Below are 21,210 nucleotides of genomic sequence, written 5' to 3'. Positions count from 1 at the left end.
CTTATGTTTGTCTGTGGGGCCATGTAGAGAATAAGGGGAATCAAAGATACTACCAGAATTTTGGCTGAGCAATTAGAAGAATGAAAATGCAAGAGATTGGGAGAGAATGTTGGGAGCATTGTTTTGGATGTGTTTTGAGATGCCACTTATGTATACAGATGACGATGTTTAGGTAGTCAGTTCGTCACATGAGACTGGAGTTCAGGTGACAAATCTGGAAAAATGAGTTTAGGAACTAGCAGCATATGTATGATGTCTGAACTGTAAGATGGGTGTAGATCATCCAATGAAGTAAGAGTAAGCATGGATATAGAAAAGAAGGAGACCAAAGACTGATCCCTGGGGCATGCCAACATTTAGAGTTTGGGTAGAACAAGAGGCAGCGAAGAAGAGAGAGAAGCAGCAATACTGAGATGAGAGGAAAGCCAGGAAGGTGTGGGGTAGGAAAAGCCAAGTGAAGAAAGATATCAAAGAGGAGGCTCATCAGTTATGTCAAATAATAGGTAGAGTAAGATGAGGGCTGAGAACTTACCATTGGATCTAGTGCCATGGAGATCATTGGTAACCTGACAAGAATAGTGTAGCTGCAGTGGAATGAAGGTAAAAGCCTTATTGGAGAGGGTTTATAAGAGAAGGAGAGGGAATAAATGAAAGACAGAGAATGGAGACAATGCTTTCGGAGTTTTGCTATAAAGTGAACTGGAGAAGTATGTCAACAGCTGCTGGGAAAAATGGAATCCAAAATTTTTTTAAGGTGCAAAAAATAATAGCATGTTTTATGCTGAATTTGTAGAAAGAAAAATGATGAAATGGGAGGGAGAGAAGAGAGTTTCTGGAGCAATACACCTGAGATGGTGAGAGGAGATGGGATCTAATGTAAAAGAGGAAGTACTGGCTTTAGAGAGCTCATCTGCAGTAGTAGTTGGAAGGCAGAGCATAAGGGTGGTGGTAGGTGGGTTGATGTGTTGGAGGGAGTCTGTGGAAACTATCTTCTAATTGCTTCATTTTCCCAGTGAAGTAGGAAGAAAAGTCATTAGCTGAGGATAAGAGAGGAGGTGTTGGATGTTTGAGGAGGTTTAAGAGAGTATAAGACTAGGGACATATAGTGTGATTGCCAGGAAAAATTAAGGGCTCACTTGAGGTTCATGTTCATGAATTTAAAGAGATACCAGTCAGCATAGCTATTTTATTTCTACAATTATGTTCATCTGCATGGGTACAGGCATGGATTAGGTGGAGAGTTAATTTAGTTAGCATTATGGGTTTGACTTTCTGAAAACAACACATTAAGAAAGGGAGTTATTGGGTTATATGAGAGAGATTACAATAATGGAATGATTAGAATTTAATCTGAGTAAGGAGGGAAGACTAATCATGATAAAGGACATGGAAAGCTTCTATAAATTGATGGGAGTCCCAGTGAGGTTGAAGGATAGGAGTCAAGCTACTCAAGAAATTTGGCTGGAGAGACAGGAGATGTTGGTCAGAAACTGGCATGCATGGAATGGAGATAATGGAAGCATTGTGATACTTACTAGTGAACACCAACAAAGAAGTGAAGTGGTTGAATAGATTGGAGACATGAACTTCAAGAGTGGGTGTCTTAGAAAGGACTTAGAACGATCTAGAAGTCACATATGAGAGCGAGGAAGATACTCAGCATACCTCCTTGAGAAGACTGCAGATGGGCAGTGTCTTCAGGGGAGAGAGAGGAAACACTCTGTTTGCCCCTCAGATTCTCTCTCTGCTTTTCTTCATCCTGCTCAGCCTCAGAGGCTGAGTTCTATACACAGGACAACTGGGCTCCCTTGCCCTCTAATTTCTGGTTGGATTTGGCCAGTGTGAAACCTTGGCTAGAGATTGAAGGGTGAGGGAAGAAAGATATTTAGATATTTATTCCCAAATCCTTCATTGCTAGACTGCATTTGTTGGAGGCTGAGTTCCTCTCCTAAAGGTCATAATTTCTGGTCAGGCAGTGCTTCATCATCCTCTGTTGGTTTCTCTTAATCTGCCAACACCCTGGTATAGTTTGGATGTTTGTCCCCTCCAAATCTCATGTTAAAATGTGATCCCCAGTGTTTCAGGTGGGGCCTGGTGGGAGGTGTTTGGGTCAGCAGGATGGATGCCTCATGAATGGCTTGGTGCCCTCCTCATGGTAATGAGAGAGTTCTTGCTCTATTAGTTCACGTGTAAACTGGTTGTTTAAAAGGGCCTGGGGGCTCTCTCTTGCTCTTTCTCTCACCATGTAACATGCCTGGTCCCCCTTTGCCTTCTGCCGTGAATGTAAGCTTCCTGAGGCCCCATCAGAAACTGAGCAGATGCTGATACTAGGCTTGTACAGCCTGGAGAATTGTGAGCCTAATATACTTCTTTTCTTTAGAAGTTACTCAGTCTTGAGTATTCCTTTATAGCAACACAAAATGTACTAAAACACACCCTTTAATATAATTGTCATTCAATTCTCTTTATTTACTCTTTTTTTACTGTGCCTTCTGTTTCCTGCTAGGATCTAAACCAATACGGTGATCAGTAAAAACTTAATGACTCTTGGGTCCCCAGGTTTGGTGGACGGCGAACAGGCCGAGAAATCTGCTTCCAAGGAGATTCAGATTCCAAGCAGGCATATTTCTCAATGTCCTTGTAATGTGACCAAGGAGAATAAAGAAATAGGAAGATTGCTTAGAGAACAGAGCCACGAGTCAAGAAGAATGTTGGACTGAGGAGCTCCTCTCTGGGAACATAATGGAGACAGAGTCAAGGAATGTGTCCCGTCTCAAGGGTAGAGGGGCCTCACAATGTCTGGCCAGTGGAATGCCAGAATTTATATGATCAGTAAATGTGGTGCTGCTCTCATTCTTATCCTTTAGAATGAGCGTGTTTATTGTGATTATCTTGTCCCATTTTGCCATTACGTATTGAATATTCAGGGAATGAAATATTGTCTTTTTGATTTATTTGTTTCTCAGGTTGAAAGAACCCATGTCTAAATGTGTGTGTGTGTGTGTGTGAGAGAGAGAGAGAGAGAGAGAGAGAGAGAGACAGAGAGAAAGAGAGAGAGAGAGAAAGAGAGAGAGAGAGAACTGTGTACCACCCAAGACATTGAACTTGATGCCATGACCAAATGATACTTGGAGGTTTTATATCTTGGGGACAATGTGAGTGCACATTACATGGAGGAAGGAGAGTGAACTATTTAGTGACTAGCATTGTGACAGTCATTTTTATGACTCATCAAATAAATATTTCTGACTTTCCTCCTGAACTTACAATGAGACTGCACTTTTCAACCCATTTAGAGTTAAATGGGATCATAGCACTTGCTTTGGCCAATGAGATGTGATGTGTGCTACTTCTGGGCAGAAGCTTTAAGAGAGCTAGCGCATGATTTGACAAGCGTGCACATTCTCTCTTCTACAGTGACCAGCAACGTTCCAGATAGAGGCAGCTCCATCGCCTTTGGCTCCAGAGTGAGGCACAGCATAGAGAAGAATCCACAGTGAGCAGGTTGGACATGTAACAGGAGTAGGAAATAAACCTTTGTGGTTTTAATTTCCTGAGATTTGGGGGTTTTATGACAGCCTGACTTAGCCTTTCCTGTTATACTATAGTGAAGATAATTTCACACAAGTACAGTGTGTGTGTAAAAGCCTGAAGTGTCATGTCATTGGCATGTCAGAGAGAATAGTTTGGGATTCAACGAGAGTAGTGTTTATTTTGTTTTGTTTTGAGATAGGGTCTTTCTGTGTTGCCCAGTCTGAAGTGCGGTGGTGCAATCATGTCTCACTGCAGCCTCGACAACCTGGACCCAAGTGATTGTCCTACCTCAGCCTCTTGAGTAGCTGGGACTACAGGTGCATGCCACCATGACCAGCTAATTTTTTGTTTTTTTTAATAGACATGGGGTTTCACCATGTTGGCCAGGTTGGTCTCGAACTCCTGAGCTCAGGTAATCCACCTGCCTCGGCTTCTCACAATGCTGGGATTACAGGTGTGAGCCACCACATCCAACCAGTTAATTTTTCAATTTTTCATAGAGACAAGTTTTCGCTGTGTTGCTCAGGCTAGTCTTGAACCCCTGGGCTCAAGTGATTCTCCCGCCTTGGCCTCCCATGGTGCTGGGATTATAAGTGTTAGCCACGGTGCCTGGCCAAGAGTAGTGTTCTTGAGGAAAGAGAGATGGTTTATGAGCACTTTAGTGACATATAGAGGAGTACAGACTGCATTCTGCAGATAGAGGAGAGGGGCAGTAGAGTCCTGGAGAGACTTGATCACTATGTGTCGGGGCTGTGGATTGAAGCAAAGAAGACTTGTTAGAAGGCTGCTACAAGTGTCTACCAGGACCCAAACTAGATGGTGGTTCTGGAAGTAGAAAAGAAGCAAGGACTGCGGGACAGTGTGGAGGTCAAATTGACACTATTTGATACTCAACTGGAGGTGGGTGATGGGGGACAGTGAGGAATCCAAGACGACTCAGGTAATTTGGGGGAGCTTGGGGGCCTTATCTTTGCTCTGGGCTCTGTGCTTGCCTCAGCAGTTTCAGCAAACGGCCTGATTAGACGTCAAGGATGTCCTGTCCAGGGGCTAGGAACAGAGAGATGATGGGTTATTTGGCTGCTAAAGCCACAGAAGTCATGTTTCCCCTTTTCAACCTCTCCCTCAGGGGGAGGAGGGTAGATGGGTCACAATATGCCTGTTAGCACTTTTCCCCCCATTGTTTTCTCCTCTCAAGTGTTGTGAAGGCTAATGAAGAGCACAAAGGCCAGACTTTTGCTAGGAAAGAGAATGACCTTTGTCAACATTCAGTTGTTCCATACATTTTTGGGTGTAGAAGAGATAGGAGAGGAGGGTGAATCATCAAACCAATGGAACTTTGTGAATTTTCACAGAGCACTTCAAAGACATTTATGCAATTTAAACGCAGTGCTGAAGAAGCCAAGACGCTGTAAAAAAAAAAAAAAAAAAAAAAAAAAAAGAAAAGAAAAAAAGAAAAAAAATCTGTAAATGGAACCAGGCTAACAAACTGGGTAGTTCACAGAATGGCAAATCCTCGCAAAAAGCACTGTTAAAAGGTGGGGAGCATCTTCATATTTTTGAGACTTACTGAAATCATGTTGTGTGAGAGATGCCAAGACATTGGTACTCTGATTCCACCTCAGCTCTATTCCAGCCCCTGGGTGCACGATTGCTTCCATTGTTTTATTATCCTGCAAAACACAGCTGTTCTTCTTGCTTTTTTTTTTTTTTGGATTCCTTTGCATCCTCCCACTCCCAAACATTTTTGAATAAGAGTGAATGAGTTTCTTTTCATGCCCTGCCTCCAATGGAACATTCCCTAATTGAAACGATGCCCTCAGTGTGGCAGCCACAGAGAATCCACACACCTGGATCAGTTGCATTGTTGACAGCAGGGCTTCTCAAGTGAGGGCTGCAGACAACAGTATTAGCATCTTCTGGGAATGTGTTAGAAACACACATATTCAGGCTTCCAGAGACCTCAGGAATCCAAAGCCCTGGGGGCAGGACTGAGCAATCTGTTTTTAACAAACCCTTCATGTAACTCATAAGCACACTGACATTTGAGGCCCCCTGATCTAGGGAAGCTTCCTAGATACAATTCTCCCTCACTGGTCTGGAAGGTTTGGAGGTGTTCTTTTTTTCCCTCCACTCTGAATTACGCTCTTTTGTTAATTTTTCTTTTTAATTTTTTTTTTTTTGCTTTTTTATTTCCATAGGTTTTTGGGGAACAGGTGGTATTTGGTTACATGAGTAAGTACTTTAGTGGTTATTTGTGAGAGTTTGGTATACCCATCACCCAAGCAGTATACGCTGTACCCAACTTGGAGATGTTCTTCTGAGGAACCTCAAATAAGGGGAGAAGTCATGAGATGTAGGCACTGTGGTCTGGAGCCAACCACTCACCTTTCCCTCCTCTGCTTTTTCACTTTCTTTGTTTTTTTTTTTTTTTTTTTTGACAGGGTCTCATTCTGTCAACCAGGCTGGTGCGCACTCAGTGGTGCGATCTCAGCTCACTGCAGCCTTGATCTCCCCAGGCTCAGGTCACTCTCCTATCTCAGCCTTTCAAGTAGCTGAGACTATGGGTGCTCCCCACCATGCCTTGCTACTTTTTGTAGAAATGATGTTTCACCTTATTTCCCAGGCTGGTCTCAAACTCCTCTCTTCAAGTGATCTACCTGCCTTGGCCTCCAAAAGCGTTGGGATTACAGGCATGAGTCACCGTGCCCAGCCTGCTTCTTCATCTTTGAGATTAGGCAGTTGGACTGGTCAGCAGTTTCAGTTCTCATACAAGGTACTGTGAGAAGTTTGTCAACTATTTCTAATATTTCAGAAACTTCTTAGAAATGATCTATTTCCCCCCAACATGCTGCAGAGGCTGACCAACATATTGTGTTTGCTGTTTTGGGGCCCAAATAAGCTACTGGACTGTGAGCTTCTTGTGGTCATTCATGTTCATGTTTCCAGGGCTTATGACAGGGTCTGACCCAATGAGTAATGTTTTCCAAACTAAGCTATATAAAACCAGTATGAAGAGACAGCTCATTTCATGCTAATTGGAAGCTCATGTGTATCACATCAAGCATGGGCATCGTTTGTAGCAGTGTTAGATTCCCACAACTATTAAAGGATATTCAAAATAGAGACCAGGTGGCCGCAACCCTAAACTTGGCTTGTTAGAGCTCCTATGGACCACAGCCCACAGTACTTATTCACAAATCTGTGTGGTTTCAATTATTTATGATTTTCTGCTAAAACTGGATGTGGTTCCTTTGGTCCTGTAAGATCCATCTGGGTCACTGATAGGACCCTGCTGCGCCCAATGTGTGCCGTGTGTTTATTGGCAGTACGGCAGGGATCACATCTTAACAGACGGCCTAGGCTGGGGGATGAGTTCTGTGGGCCACAGGGGAGAACTTGAGATAATGCCAGGAACCTTCAATGTTTCAAAAAGGGCTCTCTCCCTCAGAATTATCAGTCTGAATCTTGCGGTACCTTGTTCAGTCCTGTATATTTTTAAGGGGAACAGACTGAAGACCTCTCCCACTGTGTTGGTCCATCAGAGGGCAAGAGAAAAGAGATGCAGCCTGCTGCTCCCAAAGGGAAATGACTCAGCAGGGCACTGGTTTCCTTCAAACTCTCCTTATTATCTCTTTGCTTGTGAGATTGTCTAATTCAGTGGCCACCCTTTTAAAATCTGAACGCCAGGGTCAGACACACCAAGGGGCAAGAGAACAGACCAAACCTTTATTAGTTCACAGAACTCCAATTCTTTATTAATCACAGCTTGCTCACAATGACATACAGGAAAATAGCACTAATGAAGAGTAAATATGCAGGCAGCAACCTTCAGGAGTTGGGACTTGGGGAGAAACGACTTCAAAACTGCGATAGGTACTTATGTTGGGTATCTGGTGATTCTTAGTTGGCACAAATGCCCTGCCTAGCCCCCTTAACTGCGTCAGCTTCACAGATGGAGTGTTTTGTTGTTGGTGTTGTTAGTAGGCAGGATTGCCTTACACTGGGGAAGAAAGACCAGCTTGAGTGAAAGTCCGCAGTGTTTTTGATTTTGTTTGTATGTGTGTTTTAATGCAACAACCAGCTCACAGTTTCCAAGTGGAAAAATATTCAGTAGCATCATGTACTTGTACTATAGGTAAGAGCTTAAAATGAACATCATCAATCATGGCATCCACAAATAAGCCACCTGACACATTAATTAATTCATTCCATCAAAAGAACTTAAACTAGAGAATTAAGCCCACTTTATGAAGAGCGATTTCACGGCTACTTGAACCATTCGAATTTGGATTTGTGTTCAGCACTTTCAAAGGTTCAACTTTTTGCTTCTACCCAGATTGGTCTCAGATCTGTCTTCTCATCCATCCCTTTCTAAAGTCAAAGCACATTTGTAGCACATAATCCAGGAGAAGCAGAAGTAAATGCTCTAACTGGTGGTATTTCTTAGCCTGGTTTTGTAGTTTTTAGGCAGTAAGTAGATTATGAGCGAACAAATGTGAAGGTTCATGTGGAGTCATAATACCTGTGATCTAGGTATGGTCTTAGTCAAGCTCAGAGATAACAAAGCCTTCTAGGTCATTAGGCAATGGTGGGTTTCTAGCACCATAGACTGTCTACTGACCTCATTTTTCTTTTGGAATGGAGTTAGACATGGGGAGCTTCAAAAAGAACAGACCTAGCAAATTCATTTGAGTGGAAAGACACAACATCAAAAGCCTGTTACAGGACATGTAAGATTATGAAATAACTTGCATAATGCAATACTTGTATTTTTTAACAAAAATGTAAGTATTTACAAAATAAGATCCAAGGTATTTTTTAAACATCAAGCAAAACATTCTGCAAAGAGACCGCATTGATTTTTTTAAATTTTTGATTCTGTTTTTTTTTTTTTTTTTATAATGAGTTCTTTTTAAACCATGTCATACATTCCCCATCCTGATATCGCATGATCCATTATAATATAGGCAGGGGGATTTACTATTGTGGGGCGTGCCAGACCCTCCCTTGCTTCAGCCAGACAGTTCAACCTGGAGTTCCTTGTTCCTGCGCACCTCCGCAGCATGCCTCTCCTAAAAAACACAAAAGGAAGAAGAAATGTCACAGGCCCTTGTTGTCTGGTCCTTTGCATACCATGTGCTTGATTAGAAGTAACTCAGTTTGTTGTCTACTTTTAGGAGCTTTTCTCATTTCAGAAGAGAGGAAAATATAGGCCCCATAAAATGTCATGTTAGAAAAGATCCTATAAGACTTATCGTGTTTTAAAAAATATATTTAACACTGTTTTTGTTTAAAACTATGACCAAAAGTTCATGTTATTAAGATAATTTTGAAGATTAGGATCACAGTGTAAATCCAGAGAAAGGCAATAAAACATAACATTATTGTTTCTCTATCATTTCTAATGATGTCGTTCCTTTTGACTAATATTTTAAGGACTTTATAATCCTGACGGACACTCTGGGAGGGCTAGATTCAGGATGAAGACTTTCTATACTGCTTCTTAAACTCTTGACCTGTTTGTCAAGGTCCTTCATAACTGCAGTCTAAGTGACTTTTCCAGTCATAACCCCCATCTTTTCCTACATACACTTGATGTTTCAGTTTAGTGGAATTGTCTCGTCATGCAATTTTCAATGCTAGTCTTTCATCTCCACTGGTCAGGATTGTAAACTTACTCTTTAAACCCTATGACCACTGTCCTTTTCTCCACAAAGATTTTTGTGAGACTGCAAAGACTAATCTGCAAACTTATCTCACTTTCCATTTGAACACCTGCATAAGTCTTTCCTTTTATTCTAGCTTCTATTATGACCCTCTCTGTTCTTGTCTCCTCTGTTATATTTGACTGAAAGCTCATTGAGGGCCTGGACTATGTTTTCTCATTTTTCTTCCATTTGCAGGGCCTAGCAGAGAGCTTTGCAGATAGCATGTGATTGGTGGATGTTTATTTACGTAAGGAACCAAGGTAGTAGCCTTGAGTTGGGAACTGAACTTCCTGAGGAGGGAACTGATGGAGAAAATGTGGCCCCAGTATATTTTAGTATATGGCTATACCTCAGATGACTAAAATCACAGTGTCTTGCATATATCATAGGTGCTAAATAAATGTTCATCGAATTGAAATTTTAAGATGCTAATTATTATTGGTATTATTTATATTTCTGTTTAGAATGTTGTTTATATTGCTTCTCTCCTTCCCTCTGAAGCTCCAGAAATTACTTGAGACTCCATAGATTCTTTTAGTTCAGGGGAAATAAACTTGACCAGCTATAAAGTAAATCTTATCATTAAACTCTATTAATCTCAAGGGATCTATATTTATAGGCTTCTTTATATTATAATAACGAATATTTATTAGACACTTAATATGTACCCGACCTGCATCAGTACAGGTTTTGCCCGTACTAGGTCCCTTAATCCTCACAATAATCCTATAGTGGACATTCTATTATTGTCCCCATTTTGCAGATGAAGAAACTGAAACACAGGAATGGTAAAGTAACTTGCCCATGTTCATGATACTAACAAGTGGGATTTAAACCCAGGGAACCTGGCTCTACAGCTCACCCTCTTAATCACTGCTATACAATTTCGATGTTGAGCGAGGAGAACATTTTATAGTTGCATGGAAAAATGTGTCTTTTCAAGTGTAGATTCTGGGAGAAAAAAAGGCATAACCACCCTACATTTCCTTCAAAGATACAGAGTTGGAGTAAGCAGGAAGTCGACTCTAGAGAAAGAGATTAAAAACAATTTTATTTAATTGGTTTAAATGAGCTTTTGCGTATGTTCAAAAACCATGAAGAGAAGGAAAAGGCATGTATAGAGAAATCAAATCCTGTTTGGAAATGTCACAGGGGAAATTAGCATGGATGCCGCTGATTCTTCTTTTTGTTCTGCTATTATGAGGAAAAAGATGAAGCAAATTCTTTTCTCATGCAGAAAGAAACTAATTAGTGAGAGCTGAGCTCTGGCAAAAATTGAGAAAAAGCCCAGACCATCACTATGCTAGGAAAAAGAAGCCTCAAGTCTAAAGATTCATATAAATTCAAATGATAACATAGCAGGAAACATTATAATTAGTATTATTAGACTACTTTGGAGTACACTTCTTGTTAAACTCAAAATTAGTGTTAACGAAATGGATTTTGCCATAGGAAAGAATAAATATAATTTGTGAGCTTGAAATAATGTGGAAAAAGAGAAAATAAATAATTATGAGTTTCTAATTAAAAATTATTTGTTTTCAGGCATTTTAGTCACTCTATTATTCGAACACTTTACATTCACATTATCAAATATCTACTCATGAAATGTTAATGTGACTTTATTTCAAATGTGGGAGAACCAAAGGCAGTCATGCAGGAAGCATATAATTTCCCACACAGTCTGTTTTTCTTATCAGCTCACTGTTCGCAATTATCAGACTTTGAATCCAGAGGTTCCTAAGGCAGTTGTGATACTCAGAGAAGGTTCATCAAGAAGACTACTCTTTGATAATATTTATTTCATTATTGAGCTCCTGATATTTGCTAGCCACTGTCAGAGGCCCAAGCATATCTAAATTTACAATGTTTTCTGCAATTTACCCCCTTCCTCCCATCAATATAAAGGAAATGTAATGCAGTATGTTAGCATTGTGTGCAACTATGCCTTTTATATGAAAAAAAGTATGAAAGTTGATTTTGGGAAAAATTCTGGTCCTCTAATTCTTTCGTCTAATTTCATAGAAAGGTTTCTCTCCTGGAAGGTAAGAAATATGAAGTCTTTTCTTTCTTTACTTTTTAATGTCCCTTTAATCTCACTAGGTATCAAATAGAAACAAGGACTTGGACTATATGACCTAGGATGCCAATTTCATCTATGGAATTCTGTCATATGATCCTAATTAAATTCAAGACGAGGTCAATATAATCAAAAATCCTTCTTTTTACTGATGACTATGCACTTGCAATATAAAAGAGGGGTCAGGAGTGAGTTGTGTGAGCTAAGAAGGCACATGTTCATGCATTGAGATAACGGTGATTGGGAGTCATGGGCAGCTAGTAAAAAGGTTTGGAGTCAAAGAGACTTTCGTTCAAATCTAGTCTCTGTGGTCTACTTGTGATCTTGGCCAAATGACTTAACCTTTCTAAAGACCAGATTCCTTACATGTGAAATGGGGATAATCACAGTATTTTCTTCTAGCGTTGTTGTTTGGACGAAATGTGATAGTACATCCAAAAATGTCTGGCCTATACCAAACAATTAATAAAGGCTAGTTTTAATCCATTTTCCTATTTCATTATTCATTCATCAGATATGTTCAATAGTAAGTGGTTGCACAAATGCTATTTGTGAATCAGAACCATAGGAAAACAAAAGATGAAAATAATACAATAGTTGTAAATTGATAGTAGCTGAAATCTATAACTAAAGAGTTAAATATTATCAACATCATGGAAATGCAAATTAAAACCACAATGAAATACCACCTTACTCCTGCAAGAATGGCCATAATTAAAAAGCCAAAAAAACAATAGGTGTTGGCATGGCTGTGATGAAAAGGGAACACTTTTACACTGTTGATCAGAATGTAAATTAGTATGACCACTATGGAAAACATAAAGAACTAGAAGTAGAACTATCAGTTGATCCAGCAATCCCACTACTGGGTGTCTACCCAAAGGAAAAGAAGTAATTATATGAAAAAGACACAGGCTCATGCATGCTTATAGCAACACAACTTGAAATTGCAAAGATATGGAGCCATCCTAAGTGTCCATTGACCAACAAGTGGATAAATAAAATGTGGTATATATACACCATGGAGTACTACTCAGCCATAAAACGGAACTAAATAGTGTCTTTTGCAGCAACTTGGGTGGAGCTGGAGGCCATTATTCTAAGTAAAGTAACTCAGGAATGGAGCACTAAATATCACATGCTCTCACTTATAAGTGAGAGCTAAGCTATGAGGATGCAAAGATGTAAGAGTGATATAACGGACTTTGGAGACCTGTGGGGGAAGGTTGGGAGTGGGGGCGAGGGATAAAAGACTGCATATTGGGCACAGTGTACACTGCTTGGGTGTTGGGTGCACTAAAATCTCAGAAATCACCACTAAGGAACTTTTCCATGTAACCAAACACCACCTGTGTCCCCAAGACTACTGACATTTATAGAAGAGTTACATATTATCAAAATTACCTCTTAGGGAAAGAATCACAGAATCTTATTCCCTGAAAATATTTTTATCATTTTAAGTTACATTGTATTATGTTCTACTATTGCCACTAAAATAATGGCTATAATATTTTCATTTGACATTTTCTAGATATTAGAAGTGAAATGATGAATTACAGTGAAACAATTTCTTTTATTTCCTAAGTACTGTACTTCATGGTTGGATAGGGGAAAGCTGTTGTCAAGTTTGTCTGGGTTACTTGCTTCTCTCCTTCCTAAACAATACTGAAAGCTCCTTTGGTATTTGTTACCGTGTTATGAGCTCGGAAGTCTTGGCACTGACTAAGATGATATAGTAGAATTACAAAAGAAAGAAGCTATGATACAATCTGGTTTAAGTGGGGAATTAAACAAGGTTCAGTAGAAGTCCTCTTCAGTGACTTGCCATGTTAACCCTCTCAGTTCCTTCCATCGTCCTGCTGTCTGATGGCTCCTAAAGGCTGAGTTGCTTGAGAGGAAAAGGCTCTTCCCTAGTATCGCCACATACTTTCCTTCTCATTGGTTGTGTTGCCAATGGCATTTCCACACCTGTTTAGCAATTTGCATTTGAAAATTTAACTATCTAATTTAATTAAATGCTACACTGATGGAGAATTGTGAGGGTCGAGAGAAACCTTTGGAAATACGTGAGAAAGTGAACTATTTAGTAGATATTGGGTGAATAAACTATAAAAGCTATGGAAAAGTTGTAAAAAGTCTATATCCAGGTTATTTTGCAAATGGCTTTAGTCCCTGCCCTATTTTAAAGAAATTAAAACTGCAAATCATAGCTAATGTGACATGAGTGTGAATAATGGCAAGAAAAGAAACCCCCATAGAACTCCCATTAACTGATCAATTTTTTGAAAAGATATTGGGCCCAACTACATCAAAAGATTGGTCAATAAGTTTACATTTAAATATTTGATATTAAAATTATATGTTTAGTGAGTAGATGTATTGTTGTTAAAATGATTATACCTATGTTAACTGATTTTTCAAAACTAACTGTCTCACTGCAATTCCTGACTGGGTCATTTGGAGCTCCTGCTACTCAGGGTTCCTAAAAGAGTCAGGTGGTGAATTTTCTGCAGGATGCTGCGTAGTGCATTAGGGGAGAAAGGGACACATCAGGAGAGGAAGAAAGTGTCTTGAATCATTCCTGTATGGCAAGAACAAGTGTCTTTCCTTCCTCTCTTTCCTTTCTCTCTGCTTCCTCTCTTCCCCTCTCCTCCCCTTCTCCGTTTCTCCCTCTTTCTACTTCTCATATCACTCTAAGAATAAGAACATTTTTAACTTCACCAGTGTATCAGTCATAAACCACTGACTAGTCTTTTGGGTCCTGGATGTGACATCAATAGATCAGCTAATGCAGGTCTTTGTGGCACACGCATCCCTTCTCCCACAGCCTTCTCCGCATTTGATTCTTTTCTATGTAATAGCCTGGAGTGTTAAGATGAGGTGCTATAAAAACAGGAAACTGAAATAAAAAATGAGTGTAACATTCTTCTTTGGAGGAAGAAAGAACACTTATGCAACAAAGACAAAAAATACTAACATACAATTTATGATGACATCACAAACCATATTTAAGAAACATTTAGCACAGTAGTTCTCAACCATGGCTAACTATTAGAGCCTACTAGTGAGCCTTTAAAATAATACAAGGTCCTTGGCCCAATTCCAGACAATTAAATCAGAATCCCTAAAGAGTTGTCCAGTAGATTCTGAAGTGCAGCCAGGGCTGCTTTTGCTTTAGGCTTTCAGTTTGAGCTAAAGGCTTTGAGCTAACATGGCTGGGGCTCTGAGGAGTTTATGGGAATTTGTCTGTCAGTGACATTGAAGATACCATTATGGGCATCATGGTGAAAATATGCTTGAATGCTCAATTCTCTTAATTGAAGGGAAAAGGGACTGAGTGCTGAATGGTAGGCAGATTGTGGAAAAGCTTGCACAAAGTTGTATCATGTCTCTTGCTTCATTGATAGGGCCAGTGAGGGCTATCAAAAGGGTGGGCGCATGGTGTGAATTTACCTTGATGTGAATTTGCTTTTACTGATATTATTCAGTGTCTTTGCATTTACTGTCTATATTGGACCATACTACATGTTGTCTTATTCTCTAATTGTTGGTGCTATATTATTTATTGTTGAATTATTTATTGTCTGTGTTGGGAAAGACATGGTTGGTAAATACCTTTGATATTACAAAGGCTCCTAAGCATATAGTAGGGACTCAGGACATATTCATTGAATGATTAACTCATTAATAGGTATCATTTCAGAAGTAGTCATTTTTTTTTTCTCTTTTTGTTTTAGAGACAGGGTCTTGTTCTCTTTCTCAGGTTGAAGTGGGGTGATATTAGCTCACTGCCGTCTCGAACTCTTTGGCCCAAGCGATCCTTTCACCTCAGCCTCTGGAGTAGCTAGGACTACAGGCATGTGTCACCACTGCTGGCTAATTTTTAAATTTTTGTTTGATGAGGTATTGTTATATTTCCCAGGCTGGTCTTGAACTGCTGGCCTCAAGCAATTCTCTTGCCTTGGCCTCCCAAAGTGCTGGGATTACAGGTGTGAGCCACCATGCCCAGCATAATTATCTTTTGATATGGTAGATTTCAGAACAGCTTATGTTACATTGGCAGTTTCATGCCTTTTGGCTTTACTGTTATTACTGACCCTCTTTTAAATTTCTAGTTTCATAGGAATAACTTCATTCAAACAAAATGCTAAATATTGCTTATAATATAAAACTTTGTCTTATTTTAGGAAAAAGCAAAGTAGTTTTAGTATACACAAACACATTCACAATATGTAAACAACAATTTTGTACTAAATCCACCTATGTGATATACATCAAATAAAAGTAAATTTGGTATTTCCTCTTTACTGAGGAGATAAAAGATCTTGACTGACACTGGCCAAAGATCCTATTAGATTTGAAAAACACCTCATTAGGTATGAAATACCAGAAAAAAATGTGGTCCTAGAAATTATCTTGGCTGCATTATTTGATATGGGATAGAATCCTGACAGCTGAGATTTAAATCAGAAAAGGCTACAAACCACTAGTTCGCAAATCTGGCTGCATATTGGAATCATACGGAGAGTTTTCAAAATGCATGGAAGCTGGGTCCCATCCTTGGAGATTCTGCGGGTTGATGTCAGGAATTTTAAGCACTCTTCGGGTTGATTATTTGCAGGAAAAGTGGTCTGCAGGTGTGCATGTATGTATGTATGGGGTAGGGCACTAAATTTGGGTGGGAGTGGAAAGACTGAGAAAATGAGCTGAGCATGGCTGGGCTGGGTAAAGAGAAAAAACACACAGAGAAGAAAAAAATGGCCTATTAAAAGCTAGCACTTCTGGAAATACTAGATAAAATATGGAAATTTTATGAACTATTTTACAATTGAAATCAAGAAGGATATGCCCTGTCTGGGCACTGTGGCTCACACCTGTAATCCCAGTACTTTGGGAGGCTGAGGCGGGTGGATCACTTGAGGTCAGGAGTTTGAGACCAGCTTGGCCAACACGGCAAAACCCTGTCTCTACTAAAAATACAAAAATTAGCTGGGCGTGGTGCTATACGCCTGTAATCTCAGCTACTTGGGAGGCTGAGGCATGAGAATTACTTGAACCCAGGAGGCAAAGATTGTAGTGAGCTGAGATCGTGCCACTGCACTCCAGCCTGGGTGACAGAGCGAGACTGTCTCAAAAACAAACAAACAAAAAAAGGAGGCTATGCCCTGTGTTTGGATATGTGCAATTTGAAAAATAAAAATGTTCTGGGACTTCCAGTGATAAAACTCTTGCATTGAGGCCTAATTGAGAATGCTGCAATGAGATCAGCAGGTACCGTTCCTAGCAACGTCACTTAATTTTTTTAGGGCCTAGGATGTGAGATGAAGGTTGAGTCATAGTGATCTCAAAGAGATCACACGGTGGCCCTCTGCTGTCCATGTTACGAGCACTGGTCAAGCAGGAACATCCTTAGTTCTCTAGAGAAGTGCAAAATGCGGGCAGATGGCAGAAGACTGACTGGTTTATGGTCATGGGAGTAAACTTCAGCAAATGGAACTTTGCTCTCCTGTATCTGAGTAAAACATATGTTCCTATACCACCATAAATCACCTGGAGAGAGCCAAATTCTGTTGCCTCTTCCAAATTGTGACTTGACTCATTTGGGTGAAAAGCAATAACACTGTTCTGAGAGTATAAAAATACCAGCTTATAGGCCGGGCGCGGTGGCTCAAGCCTGTAATCCCAGCACTTTGGGAGGCCGAGACGGGCGGATCACGAGGTCAGGAGATCGAGGCCATCCTGGCTAACACGGTGAAACCCCGTCTCTACTAAGAAATACAAAAAACTAGCCGGGCGAGGTGGCGGGCGCCTGTAGTCCCAGCTACTCGGGAGGCTGAGGCCGGAGAATGGCGTGAACCCGGGAGGCGGAGCTTGCAGTGAGCTGAGATCCGGCCACTGCACTCCAGCCTGGGCGACAGAGCGAGACTGCGTCTCAAAAAAAAAAAAACAAAACAAAAACAAAAACAAAAAATACCAGCTTATAAATAAAAATTTAATCCAAACTTTCATGTTTTGGATCAGGCACCAGATAACTATTCCAGCTCTTGCCCAAGTCAGCAATCCTCGTCCATGTACCTCTGAGAGCCTCAGTGTCTTACTGCTGCATCAGAGCCCACACGCCCTTCCCCAGCAATGCTTTCAAAAATTCCTCAAGAGCACAAATGAAGATTTCCATGCAATTGTATCCTTAAAAGGTTTCATGCCTGATTTCCTTTGTTTCTAGCTGGGTATTTGCAGTCAGAGACTGAGAATGAAAACAGAATCATCAGAACCCTAGGATAAGGTTCTTTGAACCTTAGATGAGACGGGACATCTCTAATAGAAGACATGAAACTCTGAGAAATAGTCAGAAAACAGGAGGCTCATCTGACTAAACTCTTAGGGCTCTGATGACAGGCACACTCATGTTTTGCTCTGCATCTCCAATGCTTATCACACAAAGGCACTCGCTACTGGCGGGAAGCATGACTGACTGCTCAGAAAAGGATTGAGGCATCTCTCTCAAACATCCTGTTTCTCAATGCTAAATCCAATTTCTGGAAACGGACACAGCTAAACTACTCATAGCTATACTGTATATTTTCAAAAGAAAGATTTTTTGAGGGGATAGGTGGGAAACAGCATAGAGAGTACAAAAGTGAAAGACAGCGTTTTTCAGAGCAACTCCAGCACAGCTCCTCCTGACTCATGGGAATGAGTATACATTTAGGTTGTTGAGGAGAAGGGCACCAGGATACCAGAACTGGATGAAACATCCCCTATGAGCTAATCTTTGCTATGGTCCCATGTGATGCTGTTATACCCTAGAACGGGCTTACCAGTGTTCATAAATACCCTGGCCTTTCCTGGCAAATATATTTTTCTAATTTAATATTTTAATTAAATATATCTATTTAAAGCCATATACTAAATATTAAATCAAATGTTATTTATATTTTATATCAATATAATATACTGACATTAATATTTCCAACGTCACATTTTTCTTATAGATTGCCTCGTGAGGCTTCTATAGAAGTCTTACACATTTCAAAAGCATGAATCAGCCTCCCTAAATCCACTCATCATGGGAAAAATTGAAAAAATTCCAGCCTTAATGTTGGATCCCCATTCCTCTACCATGTTGCACCCCCTGCGAAGTCATTGCTGCACTGTGAGACCCTGCCCATGGGAGTTAGTTGTCCTCACACCTGCAACAAATTTTGACTTAGTCTCTGGTGCTCAGGCATATGGAAGTTCACCCAGCTGTGTTGCACATGAATATATCCATCTGCTCAGGACTCTGCTGAGATTACCTTTTCCTGCAGACGTTCAATAATAGCAGCTAGATTAGCCTCACGGTTTTCCTTAATTTGTTCCATTTTCAGGATCAGCTTTTCCTCCGCCATCTTGCTGAAGTTGTTGTTCTCCTCCAAAGCCTTCTGAAGGACTTCTCGCTCGTGTTCCCTCTTCTCTGCCAATTGTTTCAGCACCTGGGCCTCCTGAGACTGGGGAAGAAAAAACATAGCCATCTTATAATTATCCAAACACAAACCTAGCAGAATAATAGCCCACCAATTGGAGGGAGCATTCTTTTCCGATGAATAGTATTTCCAGCCTTGAGCACTATTGTCAAGTCTGTACTCATCTGCATGGCTTAGAGTTTTCTATAGAATGTGGCTAGTTGGGAAATGCGGTTAGCTGAATTTTCAGCTGTGAATATATTTCAGACTGTCTTAGAAGAAGCATTTAATCCTCATTGAGGATTTTTTTTTAAAAAAGAAGTTGTTGCTAAGCATTTATGCAACAGAAAATGCTATAATGAATTACTGGATGGCAATATCCCATTAAAGCCTGAGGAAAATGGTTGAGGACTGAGGCAAGTTCTGATCTTCGTGATCCATTGTTTTTTAATCAACTGTAGGCTGGGCCTTACAATGAGCTTTTCAACTTTCATCAATCAAATCATCAAATTCACTTTCTCCTTTTATTTCATACTCCCTTTCCCCCACCCCCATCCCCCATACACCAAAGTCTCTTTGGAGATCTGAGAACAGTGCAAACTTAGTGTTCATTTGGCCACAGAGAGCAGATAGTCTTTGTTTTGACCCTCTCTTGAAGCCTTGTGGTTGCTCAGTGATTTAGATCCAGATGTACACCCTGCCCCACACTTTGAGCACTGTAATTTTCTTCCAGCGTCAGGAGGCTGTATGGCTCTGTACAGTGGATGGTAATCACTGGAGCACTTGATAACAATGCAGGTGCCTGGCATCTACCTCCAGAGATTCTGATTCCAAGGTTCTTCCGTGAGGCCCAGTGATAAGCATCACTAATGATTCAAACGCAGGTAGTCCAGTCTACCTTTTGTAAGTCCTACTGGCACGGGCTTTGATGTCAGGTCTGTGTTCAAGTCTTACCTCTGTTTGTGACCCAGGATGTGTTATGTAACTTCTTTCCATATTCTTTTTATTCTCCCCATTATGCAGCTGAGAAAAGTCCTACCCAATACTGACCTATCCAGGTTTAAGACTAAATTATTACACACTCATGGCTCCTGGATAATTTCTTAGGATCAGCTGATACCCTGAGGCGATCCTTCACAAGAGTAATTATAAATGGGAATATCTAAACAATGGTTGATCAAAAAATATTCCTAAGTGCCCTGTTAAATACTGATTACCATTGAAAGCATTAATGGGAAAACATTTTAGTTGATGGTAGTGGTTGTGGGCATTTACTGGAAAGGTCTTGCTGTATAAACAATATGGGGCCTGGAGAAAGAAGAAACTTTTCAAATAAAATTCTACAGAAATGGTAAGGTCAGACAGCCTTACACTTCTTTATTGATGTGTTTATTCTGAAGTTGATCAGGAATAGGTCTGTGGCTCACAGGAGATTAGACAAAAATCCTGGAAACCAGCCCTGCCTCTTGCTTTAACCCCATAATGGTTCCAGGACAGTTTATTATTTATTTGTTTTTGTTTTTATTTTAGATAGAGTCTTGCTCTGTCACTCAGGCAGGAGTGCAGTGGCGTGATCTCTGATCACTGTAACCTCTGTCTCCCAGGTTCAAGCGATTCTCATGTCTCAGCTTCCTGAGTAGCTGGGATTACAGGTGTGTGCTACCATGTCCTGCTAATTTTTGTATTTTTAGTAGAGACGGGGTTTGGTCATGTTGGCCAGGCTAGTCTTGAACTCCTGGCTCAAGTGATCTGCCTGCCTTGGCCTCCCAAAGTGCTGGGATTATAGGTGTGAGCCACTGTGCTTGGCAGGTTTCAGGACATTTTTAGTGGAACCAACACTTTCTTACTTTGTATTAGTTTCAGGAAAACTAATACAAAAATAATAAGAAAAGTATAACATAAATTGAGTTCAAACTCCAATGGAGCCTTTCTGGAAGAAGTATGAATAAAATATTTTCTAGCTGGTTCACTCTCCTGCCTCTAGGTGGGACTGTCGGTAAAGCATCCTACTTAGACTTTGCTTATTTGCTGTTATCAGGACTACTGAATTGTTACAGGGAGAGAGGTGTGTGTGTAAATCGCGCAGTGGCGGGGTCTCGGCTCACTGCAAGCTCCGCCTCCTGGGTTGACGCCATTCTCCTGGCTCAGCCTCCCTAGTAGCTGAGACTACAGGCGCCCGCCACTAGGCCCGGCTGATTTTTGAATTTTTAGTAGAGACGGGGTTTCACCGTGTTAGCCAGGATGGTCTCGATCTCCTGACCTCGTGATACGCCCGCATTAGCCTCCCAAAGTGCTGGGATTAGAGGCGTGAGCCACCGCGCCGGGCGCAATGTAACATTTCTACTCAGTGGTTTAACAATTCCTTCCTGCTCCTCATAGATCAGTGTTTCCATTACTGCCCTAGATAGGATCCACCTGGATTTTTAATGGCCACTTTTTAAAAGTA

General features: G+C 40.6%; 1 protein-coding gene across 1 annotated transcript in view; it reads right to left on the bottom strand.

The window, feature by feature from the left end:
* Window positions 1-7,259: 7,259 nt before the first annotated feature.
* Window positions 7,260-21,210, bottom strand: part of STMN2 (stathmin 2) — a 55,722-nt gene continuing 41,771 nt past the window's right edge. The window contains exons 4-5 of the mRNA XM_003902892.5: window positions 18,618-18,809; window positions 7,260-8,606 (exon numbers count right to left, since the gene is read on the bottom strand). Of these exons, the coding sequence (XP_003902941.1) occupies window positions 8,547-8,606; window positions 18,618-18,809 (252 nt within the window). The 3' untranslated portion in view covers window positions 7,260-8,546. The remainder of the gene's footprint in view (window positions 8,607-18,617; window positions 18,810-21,210) is intronic.

Source organism: Papio anubis, chromosome 8 (genome assembly GCF_008728515.1).
Source record: "Papio anubis isolate 15944 chromosome 8, Panubis1.0, whole genome shotgun sequence".
Taxonomy (NCBI): domain Eukaryota; kingdom Metazoa; phylum Chordata; class Mammalia; order Primates; family Cercopithecidae; genus Papio; species Papio anubis.
This window is presented reverse-complemented; position numbering and strand designations above follow the sequence as displayed.